This window comes from Hemibagrus wyckioides, linkage group LG22 (genome assembly GCF_019097595.1).
Source record: "Hemibagrus wyckioides isolate EC202008001 linkage group LG22, SWU_Hwy_1.0, whole genome shotgun sequence".
Taxonomy (NCBI): domain Eukaryota; kingdom Metazoa; phylum Chordata; class Actinopteri; order Siluriformes; family Bagridae; genus Hemibagrus; species Hemibagrus wyckioides.
In genome coordinates this window covers 1346671-1358240 of record NC_080731.1, presented here as the reverse complement: position 1 = coordinate 1358240, position 11570 = coordinate 1346671, and the positions used below count along the sequence as shown (strand labels likewise).

The 11570-nt window shown below is 42.2% G+C and overlaps 1 protein-coding gene across 1 annotated transcript in view; it reads left to right on the top strand.

The window, feature by feature from the left end:
- gas2l1 (growth arrest-specific 2 like 1) overlaps positions 1–10422 on the top strand; it is a 46093-nt gene extending 35671 nt beyond the window's left edge. The window contains exons 4-6 of the mRNA XM_058374721.1: positions 79–175; positions 917–1202; positions 3462–10422. Coding sequence (XP_058230704.1) covers positions 79–175; positions 917–1202; positions 3462–5340 — 2262 coding nt within the window. The 3' untranslated portion in view covers positions 5341–10422. The remainder of the gene's footprint in view (positions 1–78; positions 176–916; positions 1203–3461) is intronic.
- The last annotated feature ends 1148 nt before the right edge of the window (positions 10423–11570 follow it).

The window sequence follows — 11570 nt, the reverse complement described above, 5'->3', positions numbered from 1 at the left end:
TGTATTTTTGTAGGTGTGTGTGTTTGGTGTGTAAAGGGGTGTGTGTGTGTGTATGTAAACATGTTTGTGTTTCTCCAGGTGTTAAGAGCCCACGTGATGGTACGTGTAGGTGGAGGTTGGGACACGCTCGAGCATTACCTCGACAAACATGACCCCTGCCGCTGCAACGCTTACGGTGAGCTCACTTCCTGTCCTAGTGACCTCACTTCCTGTCTCACATGACTCCCAGCATACTCCCAGTGTGTTTGTGACTGATAGGATTGTATTCAAGAATTTCAGGTTTTATACAGAGTTCCTCCTTTAACACTTCCCTCAGTGTCCACACACACACACACACACACACACAAAACCCCTGTGAATCTCCCGTCAAAAATCCCCACAGTTTCAGAAATGTCATGCTGCTTAACCTCAGCGTATCACATCTCACTGAGACGTCCTGCAGCTACTCACAGTAAAGTAATAATAATGAAGTACTAAACTACACTATAGTGCCAAAAGTATTGGGACACCCCTCCAAATCAGGTCAGGGGTTGGGCTCGGCCCCTTAGTTCCAGTGAAAGGAACTCTTAATGCTTCAGCTTCATACCAAGACAACTCCATATTACATTCATGTGCATGGAAAGTCAGACGTCCCAAAACCTTTGGCAGTATAGTGTAGCATAGATTTTTAAAAGGTAGTAGTTAGTAAGTGCTTAAAGTCACTTTAAGGGAATTGATTTGAACTGGTGAAAGTGTGAAAATTGTCATTCCATGACTTTTGATTCCTTTAAAAAATACATGTAACTGTAGACTTAGTTTATAGTGAAGAGGAATGTGTTACTGCATCATAATGTAAGAACCAATCACATTTCAGTATGCAAATGCAGGCCGTGTTTCTGTGGAGGTTATACTGTGTGTGTGTGTGTTTTGTCCACAGCTCACCGCTATCAGCAGGGTAAAGCTAGCAGTCAGGCTCCTCACAGTAAGAATTCGAGCGCCCACTCGTCCCGCTCGGCTAGCCCCGGGCCACATTACAAACCACCTGAACGTCGCTCTCTGGAGCCTTCAGCACCCTGCGCTCCCTCCTCTTCCTCATCATCCTCCCCCAGGCTCACCAGGGCCAACCTCGCAGAGGCTGAGTCCAGCAGGGGCAGGACGAACGGTACACTGCTGCCCAAACCGCCCCGAGACAGATCAGAGCCACACCAGTTCAACCCCATCAGGTAGGAGTGAGGAGGATATAAAAAATAAATTTCTAATAACATCACATATGAGGCTTAAAGAAATATTCAGTATTATATAGCTAGCAAAGTAATTTACGTAACAATAATAATGAATAAATAATTAATAATTCATATTTTATTTTTAGTTTATTAATAATTAATAATGATTAATTAATTGTTAATTAATTTTTACTAATACGTAATAATTAACTTACATTTTGTTTAATTAAATAAAAAAAAATCTAATTTAATATGATTTAATGTTAAAAAAATGGCATGAATTTGAATGTGAAGATAATTGTGTGTGTAATTTAATAATCAAATAATTTCATATAGTAATAATAATATCAGAAAGTTAAACTGTAATGTCAGTGCACACACACACGCAGGAACGCAGCAGATTGCAGCAGCCTGATTTGACTAATCCCTGATGATATTCCCATGCTCAGTCTTCCTGCTGCGATGCCCCCAAATGGCAGAAGTGTTGTATTACATCTCAGCTTCCTCTCCAGCTGCCTGAGGTCATTCCCTCTCTCCTGAACAATGTACTGATCAAACTCTAAAAGTGTAGATAACAGTAAAAGCGCAGTGTTTTCGTTGTTTATACGCTACCCGTCATTAACGCTTACAGAATTAGCCTTGACATTTGCAGATAATCTTAATGGTGTATGTTCACTCGGACGATTAGTTTGTCACGTCAACGGTACGCCATTGTTTCAGTGCAAAGGCGGAGGGTTTGTTTTGGGACAAAGCCAGCATGGCCGGAGTTTCCTCAGCCCTTTTCTAATCACAGACATGATGAGGCAGATCAGCAAAAAGGTTAATCAATAAAAATAAATTAAAAATGGCACCTTTGAGATCTCCTTTTTCTGTTATTCTTTAGAAAAAATACCTCAATTACACTTATACTGCCAAAAGTATTGGGACACCCCTCCAAATCATTGAGTTCAGGGGTTGGGCTCGGCCCCTTAGTTCCAGTGAAAGGAACTCTTAATGCTTCAGCTTCATACCAAGACATTTTGGACAATTTCATGCTCTTTGTGGGAACAGTTTGGGGATGACCCCTTCCTGTTTCAACATGACTGCACACCAGTGACCAAAGCAAGGTCCATAAAGACATGGATGAGTGAGTTTGGTGTGGAGGAACTTGACTGTCCTGCACAGAGTCCTGACCTCAACCCCATAGAACACCTTTGGGATGAATTAGAGTGGAGACTGTGAGCCAGACCTTCTCGTCCAACATCAGTGCTTGACCTCACAAATGTGCTTCTAGAGGAATGGTCAAAAATTCCCATAAATACACTCCTTGTGGAAAGCTTTCCCAGAAGAGTTGAAGCTGTTATAGCTGCAAAGGGCGGGACAACTCCATATTACATTCATGTGCATGGAAAGGCAGACGTCCCAAAACTTTTGGCAATATAGTGTATAAGATATCGAATTGACTGAAAGATGGAGATTTACCGTCCAGTTGTTAGTCACTTTATTTCAGCACACCACAATTTATGATCTGTATAAAATAACTTTGTCGCTTGTCACCATGCCACTAGTCTACGCAGCTTTTAGTTAAATAAACAGGTTGTTGAAATGACAATTCCTTGGTTTCCCTGTACATTTTCAGTCAGTGGATAGAATTCCATACACGTAGTAATTTTTCTTCCTTGTTTGTTAATCTGAGACTGTGTCAGGGGAAAACAGACGCTTAATCCATTCACAGTAATCCATTCCCGGGATGCTTTGCATTGCACTTTCACCTTAATCCCTTTGGTGCCTCTTGTCCAGGGTAATGAGCATGCCATCTCTACTAATAGATCATCCAAGGCATGTTCGCTGCTGACGTTTGCTTCTTCAGCACTTCACTACCATTGGCAAGAAGTAAAAGTCAGTGTCAGAATATTTTCTGAAAATAAATTGAAGTAAATCTACATTGGCATGCGCTTCTCACAGACATTGTTGCTAAGATCCTCAAATAATAAAAAGAAGGTACTCTACATAAGGTAGAGTATATTTGAAGAAATACAAACCTTCACAAACCACAAAAATTGCGGACTAGGTTGGGGTCAAGAAAAAGGAATTCCAGATCTCCAAAATGGCTGGTCAAATAATTTTTTGCAGAGTTGCAGTTTACAGCTACACAGCTACTTTAATGGCCTCTCGAATGTAGAGAGAGAGCTCTGTTCAGGAGATATGTTTGAGCCCTATTTGAAGAAAGGTTTCTTCAGTATTTTCACTAATCTCTCTATCTTTCTGTCTTTCTTTCAGGAATAAAGACACCGTGTCACATCTAACTCGTCGTCTCTCTGGAGATAGTGACTCGTCTACTGCCTCCTCTAAAGGTGGCGGAGGAGGTGGAGGAGGGCGTTTGTCTTTAGGGTCTCGTCGTACTAATGGGGAAGAGGTGGTCTTCTTAGTCAACCGGAAAGAAGGCAAGCATGAGATTGAGCGTGCAGCGGGTGGTGCCGGACAGATCCCTGCTCTTCGACCTCCTCAACCACGAACTCGCAGCACTTCCAGAGAACGTCCTGCACCTTCCTCCCCAGGCAAAATGAAACCCTGCCCGCCCCAAGGCAACGCCACACGCTTCGAGAGGGGACGATCCTTGGGGCCAGATGGGCCCCGAAGGCTCCAGACTTCCCGCTCACTCAGCCAGGGGAAAACTCCACAACGTGGACGAGCAAGCGAAGGCACACCTGCGTCCCCTCGACACAGAGATGCCCAAGATGACCCAAGATCTAAGCAGGCACCTCCAGGTTCACCTAGGCTAAGCGGAGGCTTCTCTAAGAGACAAATGCCCTCATCAGCCTCTAGTTCACCAGTTAAAGGGGTCACCGGAAGTCCTATGAAGAAGAGCACAGTGACCCCACGACCTCCTGCCCCACGCTCACCCTCTGTGGGGAATCGGAGACTGTTGCCCCCCATCTCGCAGCAAGGTCGGCGCTCTCCACACTCAACTCCCAGGTCTACACAGAGATCACCCCATCACCACCCGCCACGGTCACCTCGGGTGTCAGGAAGACCGACTCAGAGAGGATGGGGTCACCAAAATCAGCCAGACTCCCAGGATGACCTGGGGATTGGCTTCAACTTACATTCTTTACCCGCTCTCGATCCAAAACGTGAGCTTGAGCTGTATCGCAGCTTTGAGGCAGAGTTTCTGGCCAACACGGGCCAGACAAGAGTGCCTGAAACAAATGAAGCATCAGTGCAGCTCCCTGTCTCCCACCAGGGCTTCAGGCCATCCGGTGACACTAATGTACCAGATTCAGCCTACTCATCTTCTAACTCCTCATCCTCCTCTATGAATGTAGGTGGAAAAGTGGGAATCCTGCCTTCCTTGCGTGAGACAAGGCGTTCTAACGGTGCCCGAAGCTGCGCTTTAGAGGATCCTCCAGCTTTGTTGCACAGCCAGACCCGAAGCGGTCTTCCTAATGGTGGCTTCCGCAAACTTCCTGCCATCTCCAGTTCCATGGAGGAAGGAGATCCAGGGCTCAACTCTAACCACCTTCAGTCTGGTCTTCAGATGAATGGGGGTCACAAGGTTTTTTTGCACTCTGTGGTACCCATGGAAGCCCAGGCAGAATGGGCTGGTTTGGAAGGCGATGTCCCTTTGAACGATCACGGCCCAGGTCTACCCTATGACCAGGGTCTCTCTAACGACATCCCGCTCCCAGACACATTCCCATCACCTCCTCCACCCGAGGACTGCTCCTATAATGACTCCTCCAGTGAGAGCTCTTCCATGTGTATCAGCTTGAGCGAGCCAGTTTCTGAAGGCTCCTGCAGCCCCCCATCCTCCGTGACTAATGGAGATACAGATGGCACCGTGGTCCTCCGGGCAAAACGAGGGCAGAAGAAGGCAGAAAGGGTACCTTCCATATACAAGCTGAAATTACGTCCACGGATACGGCCTCGAACGGACAACCGGCCCGAGAACAGTCCTTCACGCATCCCGACGCCACTCAGCTACAGAGAGCTACAGCAACAAACGGCTTCCGGCAATCTGACGCCTCCACAATCGCGCAAAAATCTGAACCAAGCCTTTGGCGACGTCATCCACCAACAGCGCAGATCAGCTAGCGTGGGATCCAGGGAGCGCTCGTTTTCACCTGAGTCCGGCCTGGATCCGGACGCATGGATGTAAAGCCTACTGGAGGTTCTTGTTTGACTCGATTCCCGACTCCTGTACTTCCCAGTTTTTCCACAATCCTGTACACCTACAGAAGGCTAAACATCTAAAAGCTGTGATTCTCTAGAAAGATGCTAAAGCACTAAAACAAGATCTGTTAGCATGAGCTTTCGTCATAGCATGTCACCGATCTCACAGCCTGAGCCTGGACACTTTTTTTTTCTGACTACTGGTTTGCTGGGAAAAAAAAAACTATCAAACTACCAAAGGATGTGTTTATTTTAGCACGTTACGTAACTTATTTTTACTGTATAAGAATATTTATAGATCGGCTGCGTTCCTTTTTTCCCCCTCTTCCTTGTGAAACCTTTCTGGGTAATTTTCAGACTATAAATGTCAGGAAGACGAAAATCAGGAAATGAGAATGGTGACGAAACGGCCGGTTACGATGCACAGGGCTCTCTGAAGGACAGACGTCTAATGTGTCACTAACTTGAGCGGAAAATAGCGTCGACTCGTCTCCTGCAAGTGAGAAACTAGCGCTCATGATTCCCATGACGTCCTCGTCTTTATGAGTCTGTCTTTCAGTTGGATTGCGTCCTCGCTCGGACAAATGTGATGTTTCCTTTGTCATCGTGACTAAACCTCGAATGGATTTGATCTATTTTATCCATTATTAAGACTTTCAGATAATTTGTGCTTGTTTTATTTGTGGTTGCTATAGCAACTTGCTTCCAAAAGGACAAAGTGGGTTCGGGTTTTTCTCTGTCCGTTTTGCTTTATTTAACCTAAAGGAGGGAAAATGTAAGGAATTTTGGATCCTATTGGACCACCACGTTGATGTGAACACTGACTGGTTGTAATGGTGCGGAACGTAGGAAGGCTGGAACCGAGACTACGTTTGCATTTTCTTGCACATGGCCATTTTTTAAATACCGTATTTTCTGGACTGGTGGCAACCTTTAAATTCTAGAAAAATCTCTAATCGATCTCTATGGGTGGATATATTCAGGGTTTTATTTCTAACATAGACTCACAAAAAACATTCAGCACCTTCTTCCCTGTGGAAACCGTTAAAGGTTCTGTGTGGAACCCTGTGATGCAAGGTTCTAGACGTTTCAGAGTAGAAGCCCTTTGGAAAGGGCTCTACTTTGAACTTTAAAGCCTCTATAAGCAACTTGAGTAAAGATCTTCTGGCACTCGATCATGAGTTCTATAAATAAAATAAACTCTGGATTAGAAATAAATATTTTGATGTTCAAAGTTCCAGCTTTCTAGAACATCTTTTAAAGGGTGGAACTCTTACATAAGTGTCAAACGTAGAACAATCAAGATATTCAAAGGGATACGAAGATCCCTAATGGTTCTAGATTCAATGTAGATGTTTATAGCATGAGAGGTCTTCACATAGAAATACTTTTGGAAGTTTAGAACCTTCAAATGTTGAAGGAACTTTTTAAAGACCCTCAAGAGTCGCTCATCATCAGTTGCAAGAAAGGTTCCTCAAGGTTCTTTTAATTGTCTGTGGTTCTAGGTATCGAACAGAAAACTCTCTGCTGTAAGGTATTGTGCAGAACCTTTTAATGTCTCCCACTAGAACCTGAAGCACTTTAGAACCATAAGTGAAGTTAAGTCAAAAGTAACAGAGAAGTTCTAGCTAGTGAACTACAAGCATTTAGGATTTGAAAGAACCTCTCAGAGGTGCAAAAAACAGTCGAATAGACATGGTTCTACCTTAGAACCGTGAACCAAAAGGAACTTTTAGGGTGTGATGTTTTTTGCTGAGCTTCAGTGGAAGTCTTCCTCAGGGTTTTTAGTCTTGTAGGGTTGTGTGTAGAACCTTTTAAGGTTCTCCCGCAAACCTAAGTTCCAACCCAATAGAAGGGTGGAATTGAAGATGCGCTATAGCTAGTCACAGAGAACCCTCTTTTTTAAAGAACCTGCATGAGCTGCAACACAGAGATGATTCTATTCAGAAACAGAAAAGGAACTTTGAAAAGAACACTCTTTTTTCTGAAGAGTATATTTATAGTGTTGCTGACCATCAAACTGGGGTGGGGGGGTGGGGTGGGGTTGTTTTGTCCCTTGTGTTTCTTCGGGTTCTTTAAATAGTATTCAGAGTCCGAGTCTCAGCTGCTCACTTGTATAAAAAAGACTTCCAGTGGGTTCTTCAAATGGCTAACAGCATTAGCTTTTAAAAACCCTCTGTTGCAGGGATGTGCGGGGAACCGTTTTTAAGGTTCTTCAACAATTCTTTTATGGTTCTAGGCCTTTTTTTTCTTTCTTGTTATAATCAGATTGTAACTAGTTCAAGGAAACTGCAGAGTTTACCTCAGAACTTTCTGAGGAGCCCATTTCTTTTTAAGAGCATAGCTCAGGAAGGGATTCTTCAAGCGTTTAATAGTTCTAGCTTCTGTATGATTCTGCATAGAATCTTTTAGGGTTCTCTCAAGAACTTTACAGGTTCTCGATTCAGGGTTCAGGGTCAGGCAACATAAAAATGTTGTGGTCTGGTCCAGAAAATACGGTAAATTACGAAGAATCCGTTATCTCGTCTGATCACAGCTGCTTTTCCAGAAACTTCCACACACTAGGTTCTAGCTGATCTGCACACGCGGTGGCTGTATGTTCCGTCTGCGACATGTACGCTGGACACACTCGCGCTTACACAAATATACAAATGTCTGAAAAACAAACAAAAACGATCTGTATGTAAATATAAAGTATTTATGTTCTTTAAGAGGAATAAGGTAAATGTAATATAAGTGTAAATGTTCATTGTTGTGGGTTTGTGTCGTGAATTTTACTGGAGTTTAAGTTTATACGTGCAAAATATTCACGCTCTTATGATGTGGGTTTGGGTCGATTTTTGTTTGTTTGTTTGTTGTTGTTTTTGGCCTCAGCTATGCAATATTGCTGTGAGAAATGTTGCCTTGACATCTCGTCTTGCCTTAAAGAACGCACATGTGTGCACTGTGTGTGTGTGTGTGTGTGATCTTGCAACCTTCGTAATTGTCCAACTCAAAATCCCTACACTATATTTTAGCAATTTATGGTTCCCCGTGAGCCCCCCCCCCGATCACGTGACTCGACGTATTTCTGATCAGATAGATGAACAGTGTTTAGATGAACAGCAGCATTCAGAGAGCCTCTTGATTAACTCGTAGCTGTTTGGCGCCACCTGGTGGCCGAGTTAGTGACGGACGCAGCTATCGCTTCTTCAGAAAAGGTTTTAGTGTTTTGGAGAAAAGACAGTGACTGAAATGTCCAGATGTGTGTGTGTGTTGGAATGAAGGAAGTGTGTATGTGAAAGTTTTGCAGTGTTTTGTTGGTAATTGGAATGTGTGTAATGATAAAAAAAAGGGCGAGACCGGTGTGTAACTGGTGTTTGGTGGTGTTGCTGCTGGAGGTTTTGGTGTTATTATATTAAGTGTTTTTAGATTTGGTTTGGCTCTTTAATTTGGTTCTTTAAATTAAACATCAGGAGTCGACTCTTTAATTTGGTTCTTTAAATTAAACATCAGGAGTCGACTCTTTAATTTGGCTCTTTAAACTAAACATCAGGAGTCGACTCTTTGATTTGGCTCTTTAAACTAAACATCAGGAGTCGACTCTTTGATTTGAATCTTTAAACTAAACATCAGGAGTCGACTCTTTGATTTGAATCTTTAAACTAAACATCAGGAGTCGACTCTTTGATTTGAATCTTTAAACTAAACATCAGGAGTCGACTCTTTGATTTGAATCTTTAAACTAAACATCAGGAGTCGACTCTTTGATTTGAATCTTTAAACTAAACATCAGGAGTCGACTCTTTGATTTGAATCTTTAAACTAAACATCAGGAGTCGACTCTTTGATTTGAATCTTTAAACTAAACATCAGGAGTCGACTCTTTGATTTGAATTTTTAAACTAAACATCAGGAGTCGACTCTTTGATTTGAATCTTTAAACTAAACATCAGGAGTTTTTAGATTTATGGTTTATTCACCTGTTCTTTTAAGCCTTAATCAGGAACCAGTATACTACCAATGTATAATAAAAACGCTTAAACAGTGAACAGTCACAGAATAATTTGGTGGTCAAAAGGTCACTGAGTTGGACTGACCATGTGGGACATGCTTACTGGTGATCTTCTTTAAATGAAAGTTTAAAGAGGAGGGAAACAGACACTGTGCTGTTTGCTACATGTCCAACTGGGAAGCCAAAAGAGTCAAAATCACACCTTCTGGGGTTTTGTGTGTGTGTGTGTGTGTGTGTTTACATAATACAGACACACACTGATTCCTGATTGGGGCTTTAAGGATTGTAAAGTGATGATGATGATAATGAAAGTGATGATGATGATGATGATGAAAGTGATGATGATAGTAATTTGGTGGAACCTTTTATAAGTTTTACATAGAACCTTTCATCAAGGTTTTGTTTATCAGTAACCTTTTTTCTTGGACGTTAAGAACCCTTGACATTTTCTTCTGAATATCTAGAACCTTTCCAGAATCTTCCTGGTGTTTGGTGCACTCCTCAAGGGTTCTTCAGAGGTTATTTAAGTGTTCTATTTGTCATGAGATTTGTTTCTAATTTTCAAGGTTAACGGGTTTCCCCCACAGGCACAAGGAGAGAACATTTCCTTATTTCTACACACACACACACACACACACACACACACTGCCCAGCTGCATTACTCAGAACCTCTTCACTCTCGACAGTCCAGTTCATTTTCTTGCTTTGTTGTGTTTTTTTTCTCGTACGCTTCTTTGTGAAATCATTTTGAGCGCATTACACAAACCGCACAGCTTTCTTTATTTTAAGAACCTTAACTATTTTATTTAAAGTGCGTTTCACGGGATCACGTCCCAGTGCTCTCTCAGACTTCTCTACAAAGTCTGGACCTGGAGCCGAGCGTCCGAGCGCCGGTGTATTTATCCGTCTGTATCCTTCTTTCTGTTGGGGGACGAATCGTAGCGAGGACTCTGGCGTGGTGGGATTGTGTGTGCGTTGATTAGCAATATTGCAGGAGCAGAACTTTACGCTGTTAATAAAGTTCTTCTAATAAAGCTGATGTTTTTTCCACATCACACACTCCCACCTCTGACTCTGTGTCTTTATTCTAAACAATCGGCACAGATGAGCGGAACCGTGTCCCGTCACACGCTTCACTTCCTGTCCAGGGTTTTAGTGAAGCGGCGAAGCCACAAAAGTACAGCTTCAGATTCTTCACTCAAGTTCTTATACAAAAATAATCTTAACAAAAAAACTTTTCTAGTCTTGTGTCTTAAAACACTGACACACACTCAGACAAGATCCATTAGCTAGATCTGTGTAAAATGTAGCTAATAATTTATTACCAGAGATGGATTTCAGGTCACAAGATATTTAAGGACAAATTATTTGGTAAAATACTAATGATGTGTGCACAAACAAGTCAAATCTTCAGACATCAGGAGTCGACTCTTTCATTTGGTTCTTTAAACTAAACGTCAGGAGTCGACTCTTTGATTTGGATCTTTAAACTAGAGGAGTCGACTCTTTGATTTGAATCTTTAAACTAAACGTCAGGAGTCGACTCTTTGATTTGAATCTTTAAACTGAATATCAGGAGTCGACTCTTTGATTTGAATCTTTAAACTAAACATCAGGAGTCGAATCTATGATTTGGATCTTTAAACTAAACATCAGGAGTCGACTCTTTGATTTGAATCTTTAAACTAAACATCAGGAGTCGAATCTATGATTTGGATCTTTAAACTAGAGGAGTCAACTCTTTGATTTGGATCTTTAAACTTAACGTCAGGAGTCGACTCTTTGATTTGTGTTTTTAGCTGAACTTTGGGAGTCAATTCTTATTTTCAAAGAGCATTTTTATTAAACACTTTACTTCCTTTTTACATTAGTACACAATTATCTGATGCTCTTATTTTAAAATGTATTCTGTTTTCCTGATTCTGTAATCACTCAATTTAGCAGTAATCATAAGAGTTCAGTGAATCATTTGGGACGATGAGGAAACTGATTCAGAGTCAATTCAAGCTCATGTGTTTGTTCTGTGTCTAGCATGTTCTCTCTATCTCTCTCTCTCTCTCTCTCTCTCTCTCACACACACACACAGCTCAGTGCTTTAATTCTATAATGCCCATGCTGTGTAACAATAAACAGCAGCTTTAGAGCTTTGAGCAGTTCACGGGATTGTTTATGAAGTTTTCTTCTCTTCTCAGAGTTTACAGTGTGAGAAACTGCAGCTGTGC